At 44.3% G+C, this 26458-nt stretch overlaps 1 protein-coding gene across 1 annotated transcript in view; it reads left to right on the forward strand.

The window, feature by feature from the left end:
* RCOR1 (REST corepressor 1) overlaps positions 1-26458 on the forward strand; it is a 108048-nt gene that overhangs the window by 61793 nt on the left and 19797 nt on the right. Inside the window, exons 4-7 of the mRNA XM_090034065.1 lie at positions 13013-13065; positions 17925-18086; positions 20688-20806; positions 24005-24083. Coding sequence (XP_089890191.1) covers positions 13013-13065; positions 17925-18086; positions 20688-20806; positions 24005-24083 — 413 coding nt within the window. The remainder of the gene's footprint in view (positions 1-13012; positions 13066-17924; positions 18087-20687; positions 20807-24004; positions 24084-26458) is intronic.

Consider the following 26458-nt stretch of genomic DNA (forward strand, 5'->3'; position numbering starts at 1 on the left):
AAATGCTCCTTTTGGGAGGGAGGGAGATTGTGGTGTAAGCAGCAAAAGTGTTCCCTCTTCATTTCAAAGGCTCAGGTGCTCCTGGTGAGTGTCTGGGTTAGTTATTCCAAATGTAGGCTGTTTTTTCCTGGTATTCATTAGCCACTGTGTTGTGCTGGCTGACTACTGCAGCATCATGTGGGAGTCTCAAACTAGCTCTTTCATCATTATTGCTGTAGGTTGGTATCTCTGGGACCTAAAAACACAGGTGTACAATTATTATTGGGATTTTTTTTTTTCTAAAACCATTCAAAGCCATCACAGAAGTCATTCAAACCTGAGCCAGGGAAGCAGAAAAAGGACAGAATTGCATGAGCTCTTACAGAGCAAGTGTCTTGGGGCTTGCACTTAAAGGCTTCATAGGCTATTTTGGGAAGGAGATGTTAATTTTCAGGTGGTCATTCTGCCCCAAAGTTACTTTTGCTCCTGTAGCTGTGGGGAAGAGTGCTAGTGTTGCTATAGGTGGGGACCTACCTAAATTGTGGCGAGAGAGGGATTTTTGTGGACAACTTGTGGCTTGTTTGCCTTTTTGTAGCAAGCCTGCCCATTACTGCTGAGGGGTGGGGGGTGGCTACCATCTTGGCTGTTACCCGTCATGCCAGCAATCCCCCTTCCCCCCTGCACCCCTTGTGGGCTGCAAGTCCAGGCTACAGCAGCCATGAGGACTGCCACTGGGGACCTAGTATTTTATTTTTAGTAAGCTTTTATTTCTTCCTGGTGATTCAATGCAAAATCATGAGATACCATTTTTTTTGCAGTTTCTGTGAAAATTGTGAAACCGTGGTTTAAGTAGGGCCCTAGCTATAGGGTGGCTTAGATACTGGCCTGTAAGTCAGTACTTGTGTCTATCCTCTGTTGGTTCTGCCAAACTGCAGGTTTACGGGGATGGAACAAGTGCCCACATGAGGCATGGTCGACCCAGCTACAGACATGCTGTTCTCTCGTTTTGACAGCGTTGTCCTACTGAACAAATGGGTTTTCTACAGTTTTGCCTTTGAGTTGTGTACCCTCCCTCTGCCCTCCCCCCCTTCTCTTCACAGGAGCTCTGTCAGAATGGCACGAGCACTCTTTGCTGCCATGTTGAGCTGACTTGCTCTGAGCAGGTTTCAATGACCCAGTTAGAGTGCCAGCTGCCACCTAGAAGCCTTCACATGCTTGTGCTTCTGTTGCTGCTGCCACCAGAGGAACTGAAAAAGTGTTGGCAATAGGAGGAAGCTTTTCCAAGCAAAAATCTGAGGGTGGTATAATGTATACTTGGATACGCTAACATGACAGTATGGTAATAATGTTAGGGCTATCTTGGCCACGAGCTTTTCCCCTAAATACATTTATGAACAGTCCCAGCAAGTCTGATAGGCACTGTAAGTTGCAGGACCTGTATGACGAGAACCAGCCTGGGCTGCAGCTGCATCAGGCAGTTTGGGCCCAGCCCTGTGATGACTCGAACATGCTGAATTCTTACTAACTTCAGTGGGAATTAGGTCCTGAACATATCAGGGGATTAGGCCTTTTGCCAAAAACCTCCAGCCCTTTGCTGCAGCTGAAGGGGAGGGAACGTGAAGGTTGAGAGCAACAGTGGGGTGGAGGTTTTTGTTTTTTTGTTTTCCAAGTTCAAGAGCAAGTTGAGCACCAGGTGCAATGACAGTTAAGCTTTTACGTGGGAGGTGTTGAGGTTCAGATGGGAGCAATCTGTTCTACACTGTTACTCACTTGGGAACGTGCAAGGATATAGCTACCATCGTCCTTATACGTTAAGAGTTTATGTTGCTACTTAAAACTAGTCTTTTGAAGGGATGCATGCATGTGAGGCAACCCACATTCCTGAGAGTTCAGTTGTGTCGGTACTGGTCTCATGCTGATAGATCAGATCTTACTTTAACATTTATCTTTTATAGAGAAGGCAGGGTAGAGATGCACCTTATGGACAGTAAGAAGCCACATCCACTGACACGCTCCCTTCCCTCCTCCCCCCCCCCCCCCCCCCCCCCCCCCCCCCCAGAAAAAGGCAATCAACAGTCATTCAAATTCTTCTATAATACATGCTTGTTTATTAAAAGTTTTTATTTTGTGTTGTACCTGGAGATGGGTGGGAGGTGATTGTTGCATGTGTTTGCCACTAAAAAGGAGTGAAGGGGTAAGAAGGAGTGACATATCATACCAACCAAAGTGTTGGTTCCACATGGAACTGTCACTTATCTTCCTAAAATTGGCTATTTTAAAACTTTTAATTAAAACAAAATGAAGTATCCAAAGATAAAATAGTACTAATCGTTTGGGTTTGCCAAGTAGCAAAAGCTTTGGCTAGACAAGTTACTGTCTTAGTCTCCCTAGCTTTCCAGCCTTTCCACAAGATGTTCTTGGGTACCTTGTAAATATATTAAGTTGTGCTTGAGTCTTTATGTCCTGCTATCGCAACTTTAGGCTTCTCCCTGCCCTTTATATTGGGCACTTAATAGGGTCCAGTCTGTAATCCTGGCATGGGTCTTTCCTAGTGTGTGGTTTTTCCTGGAACTATGTTGTTTGGCCAACAGATATGCATATCATGGCTGCATGTGGGTCATTAGAATAATGTTGCTTCCTGCATGCTGTTGAGAGCCATTGTCAGCAACAGTCTTTTTCCCTTATAAAAGCTGTGCTTAGCAGAGGGGAGACAGACTGCAAAAACAAATGGTCATTTGTGAACAGCACGCTTGCCCCTCATACTAGACTTTCCTTCTGTGGGCTCAAACCAACCACCTACACATGGAGAACCTCTCTCCTCAGAGCTGGAGTCAGCTGCAGGAGTGGATATAGGAAGTACTGGTGTCTCTGGCCCACCTATAACTGGGGAATTGACTCTGGCATGTCAGGAAGTAGTTCTTCTGAGGCAAGTTCTGCAAATAAATCTTGCTGGCTTAGCAGTGCTGGCTGGAGACTTGAAGGGATCACATCCTGTAGCTGATGTACTTTTGCCAGAAAAACTGTCCATCTAGGTGCAACTGTGCTTAATAGAAAAGACCTTTTGCTGGCTTAGTTTGTTGCTCACAGAGGCAATGTTGCCAAGGCTGCACAAAAACCTATTCTGGTGCTGCATGCTGCATCTCCACGAGGGGGCTCTGTCAGCAAAGCTATGGTTTCAGCAACCTCTTGATGCTGTTGGGTCAGTTCTCACCTCAGCAAACATCATCTTTGCTGGTCCTGCTCCTCTACTGCATGGTATGGCATGCCACAGTCTCGTATGGATGATTAGACTTCCCTGGGGAAACTGGGATCTTTCTAGCTCTAGCTCATAAATGTCATAATCTTGCCCTTCTCTCAGAAATCTCATCCTCCTTCAGTCACTCCACTTCTCTTCCCCTTAAGTTACTCCCTACTTACACAAGATGAATTAATTAATCCCTGTCATTCTTAACACTGCCTCTCCACCACATTGCAGAACAGAGCAGTTTGTTCTCCATGGTGCTTGGGCTTTGCAGCGGGGACTGCCCCAGGAGCAGCCTTTTTTGAAGGTGCTGAGGAACTTGGAAGGGCCCTGCCTGAGCCAGGTCCCTACAGAGAAGCTCTGTGAATGAGTCTTGGTTCCCCTCCCACACCAAACTTGACTTAACCAAGCCCCTGTGGTGCTGAAACCTTCATTTTTGTTCAACTCTTTTTTGTGTGCGTGTTCCAACCCCCCTTCCCCCCCCAAACAAACAACCCCATCACAAACATGAAGGATCTCCAGCTGGCGAGAGCTATTATGGGCACATAAGCCATTTCCCTGCCCTCCTACCCCAGAGTTGAGCTTAGGAGTGAGGGGGCAGGCTGCAAAAGTTAACATGTACATTTGTGAATAGACCGCTTGCCATTCTGAAATACTAAGTTATCTTGTATCAGCTTCTGCCAAGCTGGAACGAGCCAATTACCTCTGGAGGCGCAGTCTCTGTCCCCACAAAGCCTGCTGTGTGTTGCTCTTGCTACACATTCTGCCTTCCAGCAGGCCTAGCCACAGGCGGCTCCTCTGAATGATTCTGACTTGTCTTTCCTTTTGCAGCCAAACCAGTGGATAGTGATACTTCCTTTTTTCCTTAATGACATTCTTCAAGGAGGTAGCTAGGAGACAAATTGTTCACTTCTCCTGCTTTTGTACCAGTTATAAAAGGTCAGCATGGCTCCACTCTCTTGTGACAGGCTTTATTATCGATAACAATAATAATGAGCTGTAATCTAACCTTATGGCTAGTCCACTCCCACACATCCCTTCCCTCCATATGCATGACCACACACCACTCTCCCTCCATGTTCTGGAACAATGGAATTGCTCCCTGAACTATTTACGGGCCTGACTTTTATGTTGCCTTTATTAGCTGGCACTCCTGGTATGGCAGGACCAGAAATACTCTGGTTTTGAAAGCTCTGTTCTAAGTGTTTGTAAATTGAGCTGGGGTAAATTTTATATTGGCATTGGTTTGTCTCCCAGCATGGTTGGTCTCAGACAATGAGAATGCAGTGATTTCTTTCTGAAGCTCATTACCACTGAGCGTTTTACTGACCAATGCTGCCATTTGCTAAAAGATTCAGCCAGTTATATTGTTGCACCAAAAACGGTTTTCAATAAATGTAACTCTTGACTGGGAATCTTTTAAGCAGCATGCAACACTAAGCTTGCTGATGTGAGAGAAATTGAGGGCAAGGTATTCCTACATGTAGGCTAGGTATCTGTGCATGTGTATGAGTGTGGCACTTTGAATCAGTGGCTCTCCGAAGTGTTGCTGCATGTTGGCTAGGTCCGATTTTTTGGGAACTGCAGTCTGGTTCAGACTAATGGTCTGTTGAGCCAAGTATCCTTCCCAACAGGATGTGATAGTAGACAGTTTTGAGGAGAAAGAGGAGGGGAAGCAATCCTATAGTAAGTTCTCTGCAATCACATGCCCAAGCTCCAGGGAGAATCTTCCTAACCACACGTGATAGTGATCAGCTCACGTCCTGAGCCAGCAGACTTTCTTTCAGATCAATTATATAGTTGCATTAGATAGGATAAAAGTGTGTACCTTGCCATTATACACTTAATTTCCAGGTGGGAACTACACCCAAGAAATGTCAGGTAATCTAAGGGTAGGTGTTCGCAGCAGAGTTCACTTAAGTGACTGACATGTAGGTTTGTGTAACCCAGTGATTCTCAAAGGATGTGCCACAAAAAATGATACTTTATCAATATCAGATCTGGCCTATAGAGCCATGTCATCCAGCTCATGGTGCTCTCCACAGGTCTGGAAACTTAATGGTGGTAATTAACACTATCACTGCTCTCACTCCGCCAAATCTCCAAGCTCTGTGTGGCAGGATCAGGACCCAATTGGGCCTCCCTATACAGAAGGATTAGGCTTTAGGTGTGCCTGCCTTGCATGGAAGGATCAGGCTCCAGGTGCCCAGGTCCCATGTGTCTGGATTGAGCCCTGGCCCATGAGTGCTGTGTGGTGGGATCAGGCCTGAGGACCAGATCCAGCCCATGGACTAAGCTAGCACTAATCAGCTGGGGCCAAAAGTTTGGGTACCACTAAATCCCGAAATACATGTGCATACACCATCCCCTCTTTCAGGGGTGAAGTGTGCTGCCAATTTTAATCTAGAAAAAAGTGCCCCAGCTATCAAAAGCTTGGGAAACATTGCTCTAACCTGGGTGTGAAGGGCCATACAGCAGAACCACAGTTAGTGTGTCCTCACTAGTTTTGCAATTCCGCCGTATGCATTGCTACCAGAGTAAAATTTATGATTCTTCATTGTAAAATAAGCATAGTTTCATAGTTTGTAGGGTCGGAAGGGACCTGAGCAGATCATCTAGTCTGACCCCCTGCCATGGCAGGAAAGAATACTGGGGTCAAATGACCCCAGCAAGATGTTCATCAGAGTTACTCTGATTTCTATCCAATCAACGTGGGAACCAATGGGGCAAATCGTGGGTAGGTATTGGAGGGCTACTGGCATTTGAGTGATTTATATCACTGCTTAAATATATTTTTTTGTATCCTCTGTGTGAAGTGGGTGAGTGAAAGTGGAACTCAAATTGTAATCTGGCCTCAGTTGAGAACACAGCTAAGCTCAAGGGAGAAAGTACTGGCAAGTGGATGGATGGGAAATAGGTCCTCACTGCAGGGGCTAGCCCCTATCTAAGGGGCACTTTCTTTTGTAGCGTGAATGAGACCACTTCTCTGAGCTTTCACAGTTGACTTTACAGTAAGAGTAAAATTTTTGTGGTGGTAATAAATTATATACAGTTGTGTGGCACTCTTCATCCAAAGAGACCTGAGCTACTGTCCACTCCAACATGTCCATCAATCGCCTGTGCACACCTGCTTCTATCACAGCAGTTCTGTAGGCATGACTCTTTAAAAACTTGCTGCTCTTTCTGAAGTGGAGAGAGAGAGAGAGAGAGACCTAGCTCAATATCTCTAGTATTCTTTGGAATTCACTTGCTATTCTGTAAATGCTTCTTGGGCACAGTCAACCGAGGAACTTACTGGTATAGTAATGTCAGCTTGGGGCATGGTCAGCTGATTGACAGTAAGTTGGCTAGAGCCCTAGCATAGGGTATGGTTCCTATGCTGCCAAGGTGTCTTGCTTAGGTTGCAGAGGCCCTTCTCCAGGTTCATGCCAAAATTAAGCCAGATGTAAATGGATACCTGGTTATTCAAGGCTTGAGAGTTAAAGGTGGCCAGATATGGTGCTAAACACCTTGATCTCTTGTATTCTGTTGTCTATAAAAACTGGTGTGCCTTGGCCCCACCAACCTAGAAGCTACTAGGCTTGGGCAAATAATTTGCTTTTCTTTGTTTTCCTTCTGAAAGGCCATAATATAATTGTAGGCACCTCAGCTAAAAATCACCTTTTCTGCTCAAGCTCTTATCAGACCAGTTTGTTGTTGGTTTACCTAGGTCTACACAGGGGCTTTGTTCATTGTAACAGTTAGAAAGTCACATCCCTAACTAGCTTTTCCTTCTGGCAAGTTCCTCATGTGGTCTTAGTTCTTTTTTGTATTTATTCTAGCTATGTTGGAAGGAAGACAGTAGTAGCTAGCTAAATTGTACTAAATTTCTCTTGACTGTCATCTTGGTGCATGTCACTCATGCATTTTTTGTTCTGGGCATTTTTTGTTTTTGCAGTGTGGCTAACACTCCCTCTGTGCTCTCAGCTACTCCAGAATGGTTTCTAAAATTGCAGTATTGTAAGAAGCTGTTTAAAAACAGTATGACTGACCACAGCTTGCAGATGCATGGAACCAGCTTGCAGATGCGTGGTTCTCTAATGTAGCATAAACTTTTTATGTTTCTGTTTGTTTCTTGAAAAGCAAAGGGATAAATCATAGGGGGGAATGTTTAGACTATACAGGTCAATCTTATCTCTCTTCCTGCCTGCCTTTTCAGATCATCTTTACTAGCATTTCCTTTAATACTCTTGTTTTTCTGCAGCTTCCTTTTTAAAGAAATACTTTGTGGCCACAAGGTGGAGTAATTGCTTTACGAATAGTCTGTGCTGCAGCTCAGCATATACTGAGACAGCAATGCAGTTGCTCATTTTTATACTGGAGATAAAAGCTGTGGGCGGATATATGTGTGGGCGGGTGGGGGGGGGGTCTTTGCTATCGTATTCTGGAATTGAAAATCTTGAAAATATGTTGTCTGTTTTAGAATTGATTTTTGTTCTTTGTCTTTTTTGTGTGTGCCTGTGGGAGGGAAAGAAATATACATCTATCACCAGAATCTCTGATGGGTTTTAATGTTGTTCAGATACTGCGAAGCACGTTACAGAAGGCTGTACCGGCTGCTGCTGTGTCCTCAGTTCACCCTGTTCTGTTAGTGTGTTGCATCACGTAATGTGCCAGGCATTCAGAGCCTCCCGCAGTACCTCGCTCTCGGGGTGAATTCAGGTTGCAGAGGCTGTTCTGCCTATGCCTTCTTTTGTGTTTTCTTCGGGTTTTGGCTTTTTCTGTCTCCTGGAAACCCGCTCGAGGGTCTGTGGGTCCCCTACCCATGACACAGTGCCTAGGGTGGATGTTAGCAAGCCAGGGTTTATTTAGAGGAAAACTTTCACTGAAGTAGGTACCCCATGTAGCATTGTTTTAATTTGATGGGATGTAACTAGGAAAAGATTGTCCTTTAGGTTTCAGATAATACTCTTGAAAGTTTCCCCCCACCTTCCTTCTCTTTGTTTTTTTCCTTTTCTTTTCACCCTTTTGAGTTTGCTAAAATACTTCTTATATGTGCAGTCAAGTACATCAGCAATGCAGTTACTTATTCTCTCTGTTTTTTTCTTTTGGCAGCCCAGAGGGGTCCTCTTACTTTTGCCACTAGTGCCCCTACATTTCTGATTGACTCCCTACATGGCTTGGGTGTGTGGAGGGGGGGAGGGAGGGAAGGAAGAAGGAAAGGTTACTGGACACCTACCCTAAACATGGATCTCAGCATATAGGGCCTGGAGTGGGGCACAGTTTTTCCAGGAGGAAATGCACTGATGGGACACTTGGCAAGTATTCTTTCCCTTGGGATGGAAGAGGAGGAGCATCTTTTTTCCTTGCTCTTCACAGTGATGCTGGGTTGGGTGTGACCTCTCTTCCACTGGGGACCCTGACTACTTTTTACGCTTGGGAGAGGTAATTTGTTTGTTTGTTAACGCTCCCCAAGGAAGCATGCAGGGAGCTTTCAGCTCTGTGCCTTTTTAAGTCATTCGTGCCTGATTTACCCTCCCAAAGGGCTGAGAGAAGAGAGGCCTGTTGAGCATGAAGAGCTGTGGAAAGGAAGGGGCACCCTTGGGTAAGCGTGCAGTTTCCCTGTCCAATACACAGGTGGGTAGGAAGTATTGGGAGGGGGCTGGCTGAACATGCTGCTTGCCTTTCAAAAAGGAAGCCTCCACCTTGTTAGCAAGGAATCCTTCATGAACAGCTGGTATCTAATAGCAACTAAGACCTTCAAAGGAGCTGTGCATTTCATCTGCTGCATGACTGTCACTTGTCTTTGACCTACTGTGCGCTATAAAACCTTTCTACCATAGCTGCCAAGGGGTTGGGGGTGGACTATCCCCACCCAAACTGGCATAATAGCTCTGCTGGCAGACACTCCACTGCAGATTTGTGAGTTATACTGAGAGGAGGGGAGGAGTTTCTTTGCTACTGTAGCGTATTCTGTTCAGGAAACTATGCTGGCAGAGGAACCCTTACAACTCTGCTGGTGAGGTTTGTGAGCATAGCTAGGTTGGCAAATGCTTGACATGCAGGCAAGGCCTTTGCCTAGGGTCTCAAAATGCGACAGCTGCCACTAAGCCCAAGCATGCTGCATAATTATGTGTGAATGCATAATTGTGTGTGAATGGCAGGCAGAAGTGGGCTCAATTTGTCTCATTCACTGCCTTCAACTCCTGAGCTCATTGACACAATAGATTATTGTCTCCCAGTGTCCTCTGTTGGTACAGAAAAGTTCTGTAGCTGGCTCCCCTCCCCACACCCCTTCACCATGCACACACTATTTTCCCCCATCAGAAACAAAAGCACTCTACCTCTTGTCAACCTGTGACAGATTTCCCCTTATAGTCTGCCTCTAGGCTTCATCATAAACTTAATGGAGGAATTTCAGTGTATTGATGTTCGTGTTGCTCTGGGGACTCCCTCTTACTAGCTAGGTTGGTAGTTCCGTAATAGCAGGGGTGAATGGGAAAAATATGGCTCATGGCTGGATCTGGGCCGGCAACTGATTTGCAGCTGACTCATGGGTCGGTAGCCACAAAGTCATAGGATCCGGTCTGTAGGGAGCTGGTGGTTTTGGCTGCTGTGTTTTGCCAGGTGGGCGGGCATGTCCTGGCTCCAATCCTGGCTGTGTTCACAGCTTACACCAGCTCCTGCCCCACACTCTGGGAGCAGTGCTGGGTGCATGCTGGCAGTAGCTATGGACTCTGCCTGCAGGCTCTCCCCAGGGATCGGGGTGACTGCCAGGGACCATGGGGACTGACAGGGGCAACAGCATCACTTGTGGACCCAGGAGGATGCCCTGATCCACAATGGGAACCAGTTGCCTGCATCCGTAGCTGATGGCCAGTGCCCACCTGACACTGCTTCCAGCGCATGGCTGAGAGCTGGTGTGAGCTGTGGAGTTATGCTGTAAGTGGGGGATGGCTGGGTGGGAGGGGTGGAGGGAGATGGAGGCAGTCCTGCCCATGATGAGTGGCAGCAACTGGAGCCCATGCTGGGGCTGCCCTGTGGCTTCTCCCCACTGCGGCCACTCCATGTAGGCCTGAGATGGCCTGGAGGGGGGCCCCTCCCCCCCAGCCCCTCCCCCCTCCAACCATCCTACACCTACAGCACAGCTCTGCAGCTTACACTAGCTCCTGGCTTGTGTGCCAGAATCAGCACTGGTCAGGTGCTAGCATCAGCTGCAGACGCAGGCAGCAGCTTCCCTTGGGGATCAGGGCATGTGCCCAAGCCCCTTTTTGGGGTAGAAGGGTGGACTGGAAGCTGAAGATACCACCTACACCCACACCAGTTCCTCCCAATGGCCCCCGTCCCACATAGAGGCATTTGGTGAGCTTTTGGGAAGGGAGGGAGAGGGGCCAATACTGGTACAGCCTGCAACAGCTCCCTAAAACTCCTTATCTGGTCCTCAGGGCCAAATAATTGCCCACCCCTGCATAATAGGCTTTAATGGCCAGAAAAAATGGCAGTTTAAATTTCTGTTCTGTAGCAGTTGGGATGTTAAACAGTAATATTAGAAGGGAGAGTGCTTAATTTCTGCTCTTTATAGATCTTCAGGGATAAAAATGCTTAAATATTATCTGGAACTGTAGATCCTTTTTCTCCAGTAAAAGCTGGTTAATGCAGTGAAGTCTGTTTTCAGGAACTTAGTACATTCTTTAAGATTTTCCTTGGAGTCTCAGACCAGCAGAGATTCCTTACGCCTGAAGAAGGATGACTGCGGCCAAAAGCTTGCCTAAAACTTTTTTTTTCCAGCTACTCAGTTGGTCTAATAAAAGATATCACTCAAAGAACCATGCCTGCCTTAAGATTTTCAGCTCAGGTATTTAACCCAGCTCTTTTGGTTGGGGCCTTTTGCATAAAGCATGTCATGATTTGTGTGCGATATCTTCAGTATTAAAATAGATATCTGTCAAAGGTGCAAAGTCAAGTGCTCAGGCTGGGAAATGTCGCATGGCTGCTGTGAACTTCTGTTTTGCTTGCTCATGCATATGTACTGAGGTACAGTCTGAAGTGACACATGATCATATAATTTCTGTAGGATCTACTCTGTCCAGCCTTCTGTCTCCCTTCAGTGTAGAGGATGTAAGTAAACCTGGCAAATGATGCAGCAGTTTAATATTTCTTCTGTTCTTTTCTCACTCTCTGGTCCCATGCCTCTTTTTACTGCACGCTGTTCAGTTCATCACTGCCTGTGGAAGTACTCGTTTCCTCATAGCGCCTTCATGGTACTCATTCTGTCACAAGTGTTCATGAAGCTTTCTTCACAGATCCTGTGGAATAGGGACAAATCACCACAATTTTACAAATGGAGGGAGCTGAGGCACTGATGTCGAGGCTATGTTTTGTCTCTTAAAATGTGATGCCCAACTTAATCTGCTTGGGTGCCCCCCACAAGGCCCTTCCTTCCTTCTACAGATGCCAATTTATCTCTGCTCCCATCCACTTCGCTTAGATCTGAGTGCTCAGTACTTCCGAAAACTGCACTCCCTCCATGTTTGGCAAAAGGAAATTCTGGGAGGTTTGTGGTGGGGGGGACTAACAGATGATTCTTGGCAACTGATTTTTGAGTTAAGTGGTTTGTCCCCACACACCATAGCCTTTGTCAGGGATTGAGTGAGCCCAGTTTGTGCAGGTCCCAAGTAACAGGCTTTCACTACAAGACAGTTCTTTTGCTTTCTGTAGTCTCCTTGCCTCTTTTGAAATGCACTCTTTAGTGCTACCTGCAGGTCAGTGGTCCCACAGACAACTATCTTGTTTATCATCCATCCTGTGCACAGGTAATACTTAAGCACATAAGGACAGAATGAAGGCTGTGTGACTGACATGGGTAGTGAATTTAGCCCAGTCACTTCAAACAAGCTGTCTAATGGAAAGTCTAGCTTCCAGTTTTAAAGCAATCAACATTTTACAGACTTGTGAAAATACAGACCTGACCAGCTTTTTTCAAGTATAGAGGTTAAAAGCTATTTCAGGTCTGAACATGTGTGCGGGTTTTTGGTCAGGACAAATTACTGAGATATAAGGTATTGGAAAAATTGCAAAGGTGTTTGCAATGACTGTGAAATGCTATTGGATATAAGTAGTATTAGAAAGCATTGAATATTCTTTTTTTAAATCTGTGTGTGTTAGAAGGAGAGAACTGAAAATACTTGATATATAAAACCCTGGTTCTAAACTAAAATGTTGTGATAACTAGTGTCTTCATGGGTTCAGTGAATGAGACTGGTGCTTAAAAGCTAAACAGCATTTAGCTAATGACCAAATGTGACAAGATTGTAAGAATATGGATTTTGATTAAATGTATTTGCAGCTTGAAAGAGCACTGTCCTGTTCCAGAAAGGCAAAAATTGAGATCTTGTACCTAAAGCAATTCCTTTTTTCTGGTAAAACCCCTCATGTATTTTCTGTCCCTGGAATGATTAGTAATGCTTGCAATTTAGTCTCCTGGAGATATTAAATAAACAAACAATTACTCCCCTCCCCCCTCCTCCCCCCCCCCCAAAAAAAAAAGCCCCTCATAGTTGGTTGTCCTTGGCACTGCTTGCATGAGTTTATAAATGATGGTAAAGTCTTCCTACAAGTTTTTGAAAAACCATTATGGTAAGCAATTTGAGTAAGAGGTAATTTGGTTTCTTCCTTGTTATTTATATGCTGAGCTATGAGGTTACATAAAATCTTGGTTGTAAGATAGAAATGTTGGTGGGGGGTGTGGGAGGAGTGAGACCTGCATACAAAATATCTTCAAAATAAGTGTCTCTTGATTTTATTTTTTTTCAGTGGATGAATACATCGCCATTGCTAAAGAGAAGCATGGATACAACATGGAACAGGTAACATAGGAATTTGTTGAATTTTTGTTTTTAGAGTGGATTTTTAATAGGTATCAGAATATGATTTAGAGTGAACAGTCAGAGTATGGTTCTCTTTCCTTTCCTCCCATCCTCTCCCCTAGCTTTTTTTGCTATCACTCATCAGCGTAATGATATGCTTCTTTCTTGGGTCACGCAGTTCATCCTTACTGCCAATGATAATCATTAAAAGGACAAAGGGCACTTTTGGTGATGTCTTGCAAAGCTCTCTTCTTATTTCCAGTGGGATTTTGGGCTTCAGCATTGCAATTTGACTGATCTTGTTTGGTGAAACACTTTTTCCTCTTGAACACTTTTTCTTTCTTTATTGGAGGCTGCTTAAAGTTTAGGGGCGAAACCATTGTCCATGACAACATTGTAGTTCCTTCACTGAAACCAAGATTTTGTGTGTGTGCATTCTCTCCTCTCATATACCTGTAGCCCATCCACAGAAATGCTGAGACAGGTGACTAGCTTCATGCACATGGAAAACCATTTTGGATTCAGTAGTGTACCTTGTATATAGTTACATAGGAACAGGGGAGGAAAGTGGAAGGCTGGATTCTGCTATTTTATATCAAGAATTGAGGTGGTGTCTCTACAACCTGACTTTCACCTGTGAAATATTACTGCTTGTACCCCCTACACCTGACACAACTCTGCATGCTCACTGTTTAGCAAATGTTGATACTATTGGCACACAGCAACGCTGTTACTCACTGTGCACTAACCAGTCAGAAGCTCCACTGCTGTTATTAAAATTCAGGTGCATACCCCTTGGCAAAGTGCTGTGTACCCCCCAGGGATATGTATATCCTTGTTTGAAAACCAGTGGTTTTGGGCTTTATCAAGTCTACAGTGATTTGGGTGTCAGTGAAATAACTGTGCAAAAAACATGAGAGCAGAAGATAAGTGATTTAGAGGGGAAGGGGTTGTGCTCAGATGACCAAAGCCACATTTTTCCTTTAGCTACACAAAAGGACATAGTGAAGGAAGAGGTGTTTTCTGGCTAAGGTGAGAGCTCACACCATAAGCAGATGAAGATCTGCCAGACATTTGTAGCAAAGCTAAGGCAGATTAACAGCAACTGCTGAATATTTTTAGAAACAAAAAGAAGAAAAAGCTGAGTTCTAATTTAAAAAAACAAACCCCACCTCGTTCCTGACCCCTGCTCAGCTTGTGCCTGTGGTGGGTGGGATGACAGTTCGGGTGGGACAGTGGGGAGGGAGAGGTAGGTAGACATTGTAGAAATTTAAGGGACATTGATTCATTAAGCTTGATAACTAGGAGCTTTAATTGCCAGCTTGTCATGGCACTTGCTAAGCTCTTCAACTGCTCTCACCCTATTCACTTGTCATGATTTGAGCCTGCAATCAGCCAGGCTGGTAATAGTTCTCTGTTTACTGTGAGGCTTACAGAGACCTGTGAAATGAATGGCTGCTCTCTGTCCAGCTCTCTTCTCATTTCAGTGCTGAAGAAATTTGTCCTCCCGTCAGCCTCTTTTTTCGTGGCTTCTTTCTTTCCTAACAGCCCACTGCGCAGTGTGAGGGCTGCAAAGGGTTCTTCACAAAGCCCTGACCAGGAATCTGAACATGCGTTTCAGAAGTACGATTATGCCTTTATTTAAGGCTGAAGTTGCATCTGTGATGGGCCTCTTCTTGATGCCACTCTCACGGAGCAGTCTAACACCTGGCACTGGCTGCTGTCCGGTATCCTGTCTGAATGCATGGACAGATGGTCTGCTCTGCTGTGGCAGTTTCCCTGTTTCTGTTTCTCCACGGTGACTCACCTCAGACAGGTGAAAATAGGAGGGAACTTTCCACAGCTCCTTCACGGCATGTCTTGGATTAGCCCAACCCCACTAGGAAATAACTGCAGATATTAACAAGTGAATGCATTTTCTCACCCACGTTGTGCAACCTGTATCTTGGAAAAGGCCTTTCCCAAGGAGACTTCCTCATGCATTTCCCCTTTCTCAGTAAATCATCAGGTTCATGTACAGCGTGGGAATCTTTGGGACACTTGGGGGGAACCACTCAAACCTAAGCACCAGCTTGAGGATTTTTCACTGCTGACTGCTTGTTGGCCCATGGCTGTTGCCCTAGCACTTGCCCAAACATGTATCCTCTTGGGAACTAGACCCATGGGGCGCAGCGGAGGTGGCAGCCTAAAGGAATGATGGTCACCCACGGTGCTGTGGCATCAGTCCGTGCCTGTCCATTACCCTACTCCCGCTACCTGGCCTCTCTGGAATTATTACAAGAAGCCCTCTAATTAAATAGGATTTCGTTTTGAAAATGGGATGCTACTTAATTCACAGAATTTAGGGAGGAGGTTGCCTTATGCTGCTTGTGGTTTCTTGAGTCTAAAAAAGGGGAGAACTTACAAGGCCTAGATCATAAATAAGGCCTAGGAGATCTTGGCAAAGGATGCAGTGCCCTGGCAGACTTTACTGCCTTCACTGCATGAAGGTAGCAGAGGTGGCGGTGACTTAGAGGAACTTTTCCTCCCCTGCTACCAATTTCAGAAACAGCTTGCTGAGGCAAGAGCAGGAAACAGCCAGACATTTCTCTGGCAGGCCAGACAACTACCTTAGAGTCTGGCAGTCTGTTGGGCTTCATGTCCTATTTGCTGCTCCCCTGTTTTGTCTCCTCTTACCTCTTCCCTATGGCTGGATCCTACACTGAGCTGTTAATGGTGGTGGGGTGGGGGTGATAGGGCCACAGCATACCCACAAGCTGCAACAAGATGAAACGGTTTTGTCTTTGGCTGCAAGCAGGCTAGAAAGCTGCCTGTGAGATCTCTGAAGCCAAGTCGGCATTTAGCTAGGCTTGCCTGCCAGCCCAAGCCTAGAGAGTTTCTTAGCAGTGCTTAATCTCTAAGCCATGAAAATGAACAAGGTGGGGCAAGTGAGTGCAAGTGCTCACACATGTGTAGGAGTGCAAACTCCTTCTACAGAAAGAGAAATGGATAAAAAGGCTTTGAGCTTGGCAGCAATGTTGCTGATCATGCTGGTGGGGAGATCACCTGTGCACATGTGAACATGTTTTGGCTGATAGCCGTGTCTACATTTTAAAATACTGCAAGCTTTAAGGGCTGGTGAGAAAAACCATTATTCGACTCCATGCCCCTTGTTAGGATTGGTATATACCAACCTCCCCTTTTATAATCATATTTACTGCTTTACGCCCTCCCAGAATGTTCCCTCACAATACAGCGTGTTTCACTGAACAAAGAACAGGGGTCATGCAGGAAGTTGCCCAGGCAGACTTGGATCTTTTAAAACAAAATAAAAACCCCTTAATACTTATAAGATTTCTTCTGTGCTGCCATGCTAGCCTGTTAAGTTCTTCTCACCCAGCTGTCTACTTGGGTTTGTCAGCTCTTGAGATCTAACAAACTATCCCATGTTGAGATTTTGTCGTTGTCTCTATTGCAGCAAAAAGGAAATGCCTGAAGGGGAGGGTTTGGGTGGAGTTACCTAGATATTTAATGTGGAGAGTCTAGTTGCATGAGGAAGAGGGATGGGCATGGCAAGTGTTACAGTCATACTGTTGGAGAATGTCTTTGTGTGTGAAGTTGGTGCCCAGAAAGGAACTGTATTTTTGCATAGCATAGTTGGGTGGGGAATCCCCTCTGCCTTAAAGGTACGCTGCCAGCCTCAATGGATGGGAGGAAACTGCACAGTAGGGGAGTTTTTGCATATGATAAGCAGGTTACTCTGTTCCATTTTAGTCAGCGGATCCAGGATCGTTTTCACTCAACAGCTATTACAAAACAAGCTGCAAATTGCATTTGACACGTTTTTAACACCTTGGAGTCAGGTCCTCCTGAAATGACTCTGGGTTGGTCACTGGCACAAAAGAAACTTGAAGGGGATGGAGCAGTGTGTCAGAACCCATGGTAGCCATGCACCTTCTGAGTGTGACTCTGTTAAAATGCTTCAGAGAAGTCATGAGGAGAAACGTTTGCAGGTGGTAGGAGTGCAGTGTGTGCAGTTCATGTCTGAACCGGAAACTGGGGGTTGCAATATTGAGAAGGAGATGCACTCGAGTGGAAGCAGCCCCCAAAAAGCAGCCGCCAAAATGAGCAAGATGGGGCCCAGCTTTGCCAGGGGCTGCCCCACCAGTGAATAAAGAACTTACCCGCCCCCAGAACGAACCTCCCAGCTGAATAGAAGATAACGGGACACCAGCATGAGCAGGAAGTCATGCTCTGGCTGGCCTGTGCTTCCTTTAGTGTAGTTTTGGTCTAGCCTATGCTTTCTAGACCTTTCCTTTATTCCTTGCTTAGTTTTCTGGGTGTGACTCATTAGCAGGGAGATTTAGCACAACCAAAAATCTACGTTCCCCTTTCTCCTGCAACAGGTTTCCACAACTGTGGTTGATGGAATTGACTCCATAGATATCATCCCTTGACTCTTCTGTTTCTTTATAGGCTTCACAGAGATGTAGGAACAGGCTGTAAATTCACATTTCCAGCCTATTCGTTACAAAGCTTTTTCTAGCGTCTCTCGATTTCACTTCCTTAGCTGCAGCATTTGGTAATGGCATAGCTCTTCTATTCTCTATTCTCTTTTGCTGTCTACATGATATGTTCCAGGTTTCACTTAATCTGTAGAATCCAGAAGAAGGTGGTCAGATCAGTTTTTTGTAATTGGTTGAGTCGCTCCAGCTTCATAGCAGTTAATATCTGTGATCAGAATTGTAGCTCTTGTTGCATACTGCCCAAACCACAGATTACTTACATTCGTGTAAGATCTGATGTACGTCTTGTTTTTTTCCTCCCCAGATACTTTGTGACTCCATTTTCTTGTGTCACCCTGTTTCTTTTCCTTTCAGGCCCTTGGAATGCTTTTTTGGCATAAGCACAACATCGAGAAATCCTTGGCTGACCTGCCGAACTTCACTCCGTTCCCTGATGAGTGGACAGTGGAAGATAAGGTCTTGTTTGAACAGGCTTTTAGTTTCCATGGGAAAACCTTTCACAGAATTCAACAGATGGTAAGTATGATCATAACAATTAAAGCTGGAAATGACTGTTAGGTCTTTGAAATGCTATCTGGTATTTTGAGGTAGAAAGGAACCATTATTTCTGCTTCCTTTCATTACTCTGTTTCTCTGAAAGTAGTCCTAGAAAACACTTAGTTTGATGTTGAGTCTGTTTATAGAGCCTGACTCTTATAGGTTCAAGAAATGGTTCTGTTTATGAAAATGCAAGTGCCTTTGACGTGCCACTCTTACTACAGTACAATAAGCAACATACCTATCATTAGAGGCTTTAGTACAGGTTTCAGACCCTGTGCTCAACATGGTATATGTACATTTGCATACACCTGCTCAAACATACATAATGAGGACAGTTTGTGGCCCCAGGAATTTTTCTTCTGGGATTTTATTTCCTTTTTTTTAGAATCACATTTCTTAGATGATAATGATTATCATTATAATAATAATAATTATTATTTTTATTATCAGTATTAGTATTTCATAAGTCTTAATATTCAAAGTTGTATAACGTGGACATTGGTCAGTGACATAGTAGAGGTTTGTCAATATTAGTTGTTCATAATCTTTATCTTTTGGGCTGAAAACTGTGCGTTTCCTTTGGGGAAGGGGAATAAAAATCTTTTTATTTACTGTGGGAAGAGAGCAAGATGAAATTCCATTACCAAAACTTCTCGTACCTTTCTCTGAACAGCCCTTGAGTTGGGCACACAAAGCTGAAACTTGGTTTGGATATTTGTCTGTCTTGATCAAAAGTCAGTAGGTAAAACTTCCTGGGTTTGATTAGATGCTCCTGACCCTGAGAGAATTGGCTCGTACCTATGCAGTGTGCTTGACACTGGGTCTCTGCTTGGCTTGTAAAACGTGCAGCGAAGAACCGTAGTGCAGTGCTTGTGCATTGTTGACTTTGCTCAGTAGTGCAAACCATGGCTTCTGTGCTGTAAGATGGGCTGCTTATCATCATTCTAGGGTTTGTTTTCCTCTGCCTCAGGGAACTTCTCATGCAGGCCTGTAACATGACATCCAGCCACACTGTTCCAGATTATAGGATTTGGCTGTGCAGTTGGCAATCTTTATTGACTATCATCAGAGTACTGAAGTGCAAGTGTGTGAAGTTCCTTCCCCTCCCCCCAAGTCCCTAGGTATTTAATATACACAGTTATAGCAAAAGGCTCTTTGTGTTGGCTGATTATGATAAAGCAATTAGCCTTTCTGGCAACATGCAATACCATCCATCTGTCACCTTGTGAATGCACATTACAAGACATTAACATTAATGCTAATATTTTTTGAGAATTCCTATATATGAAAGGGATTATTCTGCTGTTGTTTGCATCAGCAGGGGACAGGACTTAGTGAGCCAGGAAGTCCTGCCCAGATCTATGTTACTTTGCATGTGGTGCCCTGTAGGACTTAAGACTGTAGGACTGTCTCTGACAGTCGCTTGTATTGAAATATAACATTCAGATTGTGGTGCTAACAGAGAGCAAGTGCAAGTGTTTTCGATGCCTCAGTCCTATTTTGTAGCTATATTAGCTGCATCATTAATAGCCTCATACCTGTAATTGTGCTGGGATGCCTGTAGGTACTAGGAGATACCTGTCTGGAAGCTGACAGTGTTTGCACCCCTTAAAGGTTTGAAACTTGTTCCACGGTGACGGAGAGATTTGCATTGACAGTCTATGCGCCAGGCCTACAATACTGGAGCTATTAACTACTTAAAATTTGCACAGAATCTTGCTGCTGATGAACACAGCTAATAAAAGCCAAACTTTGAAATTGCGATACCTGAATAAAATGGGCTCTGTTCACCTGCTGCTCTCCTGCCCTCTCACACCACTGAGAATTGGATCGGGCCCTTTATTTACCATTACCATTGCATATAGCCTTACCTGGTGTGAAGTAGTAGGCATGATGCATGCAGCTCTTGGAGGAGCCTACAGAACTGAAATGTCACAGGATGCAGGTAACCACATCAAACAAAACTAAGAATCACCATTAATACAATTTTACTTCTCTCTAAGGTGTGGTTGTCATTTTGTAGACATGGGACAATGAAATTAGGATAAGAGAACTGAATATATTACAGCTTGCTACATACTTATCTTAGATTGTTGAAGGAAGTGATATATATCTTAGCCTCCTTTGTTACAAGATTTTAATAGACTTCATCCTGTGAATTCCTTGGATAATCCTGTTTAACCAGACATCAAAGATGTATGTAAAAAGTAGCTTGCACTTCAGGGATGCTGCATTTGCTATCTGTGCCTCTGTTTGCTGTTTAACCTTGTTCCAAGAGCCTGTTGCTGGAGCTGCACTTGATACCCTTCTGCAGAGGGGGTATCTGCCTGGAGTCCTAGATATGGGCCTTGTAGTTAAATGCTATGTCCTCTCTTGCTTCTCTCTGAGGCGCCTTTCTGGAGGATGTTCAGCATGTGGTCCCTCTTGAGAGAATCCAGAGTAGGGATGGCCATTTCTTGCCTTTTGATGCTGACTGACTTTCCAGCTACCTGTTAAAGCATCTGCCAAAAATAAATCTAAGGTAGGTGAAACCCAAGTGATGTCAACCTTCAAAAAATACACACTTTTGTTTTCCAGCTTCCTGACAAATCAATAGCCAGCTTGGTGAAATTTTACTACTCCTGGAAAAAGACAAGGACTAAAACCAGCGTCATGGACCGCCATGCTCGTAAGCAAAAAAGGGAACGTGAAGAAAGGTATGTTTTGCAGCAGGAAAGGCCAGGTCTGCCACACCTAGATATCTTTATGATGCTGTTCAGATGCTTGATAGCCTGAAGAAAGCTAGGATTTCCCTCAGATCCTTTCTGGTGTTAAGCCTTCTTATTTATTTATTTTTTTAACCAATACAACCAACAGGAATTTGTGGTCACAAAATTTAACAGCTATATATTTTTTTTCCTTCAATACCTTTGTATCTCTTGATTCCTCTCCCGTGGGAGGTCACAGAGGCAACTAGGGGCAAATTCGAGCTCTGAATGTAATGTGATAGAATGACAGTGAAGTCCTGCAATCCTTTCTTTCACACGTTTACCCTGGCAGAAAGCTGCTACTGGCATGATGGGTTTTAGGGATAAATTCTCTGTTGCTTGGAAATGTCAAGTAGGCCAGCTTTGTGATGGAGGATGAGGATTGTGTGTTCACTCTGATAAAATCCTTTCATTATATGGATGTGGATATGCTTGGCACTCTGTAGATTCCTTAGGCTGGTGAACTTCAGCTGATTTGGCTTGGTACCCATTATGGTCGCCTCCTTCCCTTGTGGCTGAAACCTGACAGGTGATCTCCCCCGAGCCCTCCTGCAAGGTTTGGCCCCAAATCTTGGTTATTATTACCAAGAGTGCAGTTTGAGCTGTGGTGTCCCTTGGGGAGCCTTGCCCAGGTTTGGGAGCTCTTTGGAGCATGGCTTCTCAGCATGTGGATGTACTGTAGAGGTTCTCTGCAGCTTTGTCTGTGGTTGTCACCACAGCAGTGGCTATTTTGCTATGTTCAAGGTATTTCTTGTCCTTATGAGCTGGTGTCTTTCCTAGTCTACTCCAAAATACTGTCCACATACACCGAAGGGTCACCTTGCCTCCTTTCCTTCCCTTTCTTTTTGGTATATGACTTTGGAGATACCAGTCCCAGTTTAAATAATGTTTTGCACAAACCTTCCCTCAAAGGGCTTCTGCTTCAGGACTGCTGAGCCCCAGCCTTGTCTCATATGCCTTGGAGATCCTTCTGGGAGGGGCCCATTTTCCTGGTGGAGTTCAGAGTCATGCTGCACATCGGGCAGGACACTTCATCTTGCAGGTGCATCTATGACAGCGGTTGAATAGGCAGGGAAAAATATGGTTTCCAAACAGCTTCTCCCTTACTTGATTTGCTTTCCTTAGGCTTGAACCTTTCTTTCATTTTAGTGTTCTCTTTTATCCCTAGAAATGTGGTGGAATGTGTAGAGATTTTTTAAATCAGTGGGAGCTGCGAAATAATTATCTAGAAGAAGCATTGTTTGAGAATGCAGTGGAGTTTAGGTTTCACTTGGCCTCTGAAACAGCCTGTTTATGCAAACCAAACAAAACTGGACCTGAAAGTCCAGAAAATGGACTTTTTCTAGTCTGTGCCTCTGCATTGGGAGTTTACAGCATCTTAGACACACCCAGAGAAAGGTCTTGCTTTGGCTCCTACACATGATTTTACAGCCTTGGAGAGAAGCAGTTGGATCACAGATGTTGGCTTTCCATATTTAGAAAGTTAAAGAGCATGTAGGGTTGGCAGGTTTTTAACTTGGCTGTTCATTTTTTAATAAGGTAGTGTAATTAAGGGATTTGTCTCAATATGCTCCGTGAAGAGGGGTAGTGCTGCATGAGTGGCTTGAGCATGAGGCTGAGATGCCTGAAAGCTAAAGCTAGTTTATATTCCATTATTGTTCCCTTATGATCTGAACTGCACTTATTTAAGTTGTGACTAATATACTGCTGAGAGACCACCATTTGTCTGCTCTGTGACTCCCCAGGCACAAATTATTAGCACTACTGGCCCCCCTTGGCAGTTGTCTTGGCAGCAAAGCTGAGGACTCAATCCATCACTCCTTGTCCGTTAGTGCTATGGGGGGACCCTTGGGTGCTGATAAGCTGTTCTGTGACAAAATAGAGGAATTCCCAAATTCTTGATCAACACTGAGATGATGACTTCACATGTAACCTCCAATGTCCCTGGTCATTTCAAAATCTGTTCTCCAGTTGGTGTTCATCAGGCTCTAACCCTAGATTTTTTTTGTGTATGTGTGCGTGCTCACCTAAGTAATATGGTTAAACCATAACTGCAGCCACAGAAGAGACTGTCAGTTGGCTTTGTATTGGGGAGAGATTTGCACAAACATATTCAAAATGGAACTTAGTTAAGACTGTCTTGAAATGTGTCTTTTTCTGACAAAGAGCAGGCAAGGGGATGGAGGGAGAGGGATTCAGATTTCTCACCATGTAATAAAGTATAAACTAAATGAAAAAGGTAAGTGATTGACTCTGGTCAACGCAGACTGTGCACTCTAGAGATTTTAAGAGGATCTGTAGAAAATAGCAGTGATCTAATCATGACTGCTACAAAATAATTAATTTCCTGGGTTGCAGAATTTCCTGGGTCCTCTGAGGAAAAAAAATAAGATGATTATTTTTTCCTGGGTCCCCTTAAAAAATAATATTAAAATTAGTTCATTACTCCAGATTGGTTTACTTCTGTACTTTCTGGGTACCACACTGAACAAAGCAGCTACTTGCAGCAGCATAGGAAAAACAGGAACAATGCATGGAAATGTACCTTAATGGGAATTGTAGCCAAATGTGTTTATTTTTACTGGAATTTTAAATCAAACTGGCTAGATGTTCCACAGTCACATCCAATATGATGTCAGTTTTCATCCCAATTACCATTCTGCACTTGATAGTTCCTTCCTGAAAAAATCCTAACGGTGACTTGAATGCACGTGCCAAACATACATTGAGCTGGTTGCTGCAAGAACTAAGCTGTGCCCAGCTGGTGGTAAAACTTAGATTATTTTTTAAATAATCATCTGAAATTCGTGTTCAAGATATTTGTTTTAATTCTGTATCCTTGTTGGCGTGGGTTGCTTGAAGTTAAACATTCAGGGACTAGTTTTCTTTCCCAGCCAGCAAATGCTTGTGGCCTTTTTTGCCTTTGTGTAAACATTTTTTAATACTACTCAAATATACCACCCATTTTTGTAAAAGCTTATGAGTGTAGTGGGTTTATTATGCTTGGATTTAAGGGGTAATTGACTTTAAAATTCATCTGAAAAAGAGCCTGATTGTTGTATCCATGCATGATTGTCAGCATATTGTTATGGAGAAACAAAAATTTGCCAAGTAATATGGTATTGTCTTATTTTTTTTGTCTTCCAGTGAGGATGAAATGGAGGAAACGAATGGAAATAACCCTATTGATATTGAAGTTGAACAAAACAAGGAGAGCAAAAAGGAGGTATATACATTTCTTTTTTTTCCTAATGCTATATAGAAGGCCAATGAAAGTGTTCACCGGTTACTGGGAGCAATTTTACTGTTTCTCATAAGCTGTCCGTGTCCAGTGTTTTATTTGTGCTTCGTGTAGTTGTCATTGCACAAGAGCAATACTGACACACAATTCTGATTACAGAAGCCAAGGGCCAGATCCAGATCTGTCTGCTAGGCACCTAAGTGACATTTGGTTGGAATCTAGGCACACAAGTCACGAAAAGCAGCCTAGGTCAGCCTTGCCTTAACAGCTGCAAAATCATGCATGCATGTGGGTTCATTAGGTACCTCTGCTTACGTGTGGAGTTTTTCCACACCCTGATTTGGCTTCTGGATAACCCAGTCTAATTAATTTCCTCCTCTTCCCCCTCCGAGTTCTGTTTCAGAACAGAGGTGGGGAGATGCTTAAACCCACTGATGTCCCCAATCTGTTACTTGCTTACAGAGCTCATTCACTTGCTTAGGGAGCATTCAGTTCACTACAGAGTGCTGTAGCTGTGATCATTTTTGCTCCAAAGCTAGAGGGGGAGGAATAGTGGCGACCACATGCTGTGTAACCTGCTGCCAGGGTTATTTTTGTCTTTTATCTAATGAATGTCTAATAGAGGTATAAATAGTCTGAGTAGAGGGACTGGAACCCAGACCTCGTGTGTAGACACCCTGCTCACCATAGTAATGCACTGGGTTTCTTGTCTGCTCTTCTCTTGGTCACATGAGTCTGCAACCTTCTCTGCTCAATAACTAAGCTTCAAAAAAAGGGATGGAGTGTGTCCCATCCAGCCAGTATGATAGCCTAGTACTTAAGGCACCTTCCAGGAAGGTGGGAGGTATGGTTTTCAATCCCCTTGGGTTGATGAGGGCCTAGAACAGGTAATTTTTTCAGGCAGAGGGCCGCTTACTGAGTTTCAGCAAGCTATTGAGGGCTGTGTGACAGGCAGCCAGGGACAGATGTATTAATTTTCTAAATTTTTTTTAAGGGCCCTGCAGGCTAGATAGAATGGCCTGGTGGGCCACATCTGGCCTGTGGGCTGCACTTTGCCCACCCCTGTCCTGGAATCCCAGTCTTTCACTTCCTGGGTGACTAGCTAGTAAGCTATTAGGCAGAATGGGATACCACCTCTGCATGTATTTTTGAGTGAGGGTGGCTGGGGTGCAGTGCTTTGCATTGGATTTGGTGGTGCTAGTGTACCTTTGGGTGCTAGTGTAGGCTTTGGGTGCCTCAAGTGCAGCTGTGAGTAAGGCTCTGAGAGGGAGTAGGATTCAGCCAGCCATTTCCTACTAGCTTATAGGTGCCTTCCTCCTCAGCTCCTGGGCTGGCCTTTGGATTCCTGTTTCAAAGCTCCTGACTCTCTTCCTCACTGACTATGTGGAGATTCTAGGTGCTTAGCCTTGTGGTTTTGGGTTACTGCCAGGAGGCACCTTGCTTTAGGAGTGCTTAAAGCCTAAATATGAGTGTCTAGACTAGTCATCTGGATAGGGCCCTAAGAAGCTTGGATTTCACACAAAGCCATGAACTACAAATGAGAGGACCTTTTTTGGTGTCCCTCCCCCTGCTTCTGCATCACAGGGCCTTACTGGCCTTTCAGAGTTTTGTGCATGGAGTATATGGTGTGCATGTGAAATAGTCCTCCAGTTCCTTCCCCCTCAGTTTATGTTTGAAAATGGGCAGAGGAGGAGCATTTGAGAGTGGCTGTGTGCAAATGTAGGTGTCACTTGTGAAAACTTACCCTGTGGTGTTTAACAGACAATTGCAAGGAGGGAACAGTTAGGAAGATTTAAACTATGAGCCTGTAATTGATGTTGGAACATACATTAACGACTGCAGGCCCATCTTTTTGAAGTTATCTGTTAAATTCACTGTTCATTGCTAAATAGCTTAATTCTTCCAAGATATATTTCTCTTTTTGTTAATCTTGAATCCTTGTTCTTCTATTGTTGCACCTTTTTACAGTTAAGACTAATCGGGTTGAAATTGGAAGAGTTCTCACACTGCATGCTTCCTCAGCCTGACGGGGTATTTGTACCCAAAGGCTTGCAAAGAATTTTTCCAACTATTTGAGCTGGTCTAATAAAAGATTTACTCAAAGAACCTTGTCAGACTACTTAAGTGGGTTTTTGGATGGCCTTTGCAGAAGGAGCCCTCCTGCTCTTCCCACTGAAGAAACAAATGTGGTTCATGCTGTCTTCAGCAGGCACAGGCTGGGTGTGAAACAGCAAGTCAGCATTTACCTTCATAGAAAACCACATTCCAATAAGCCTTCGAACTCCCACAGTGGAGGGTTCTTACTTGAGTAGAAACTAAGGCCCAGTTTACCATTGGTATGTGATGGGCTTAACTCCATT

The sequence above is a fragment of the Crocodylus siamensis genome, chromosome 2 (assembly GCF_052110815.1).
Source record: "Crocodylus siamensis isolate JL-2025a chromosome 2, ASM5211081v1, whole genome shotgun sequence".
In the NCBI taxonomy this organism is placed as follows: Eukaryota; Metazoa; Chordata; order Crocodylia; family Crocodylidae; genus Crocodylus; species Crocodylus siamensis.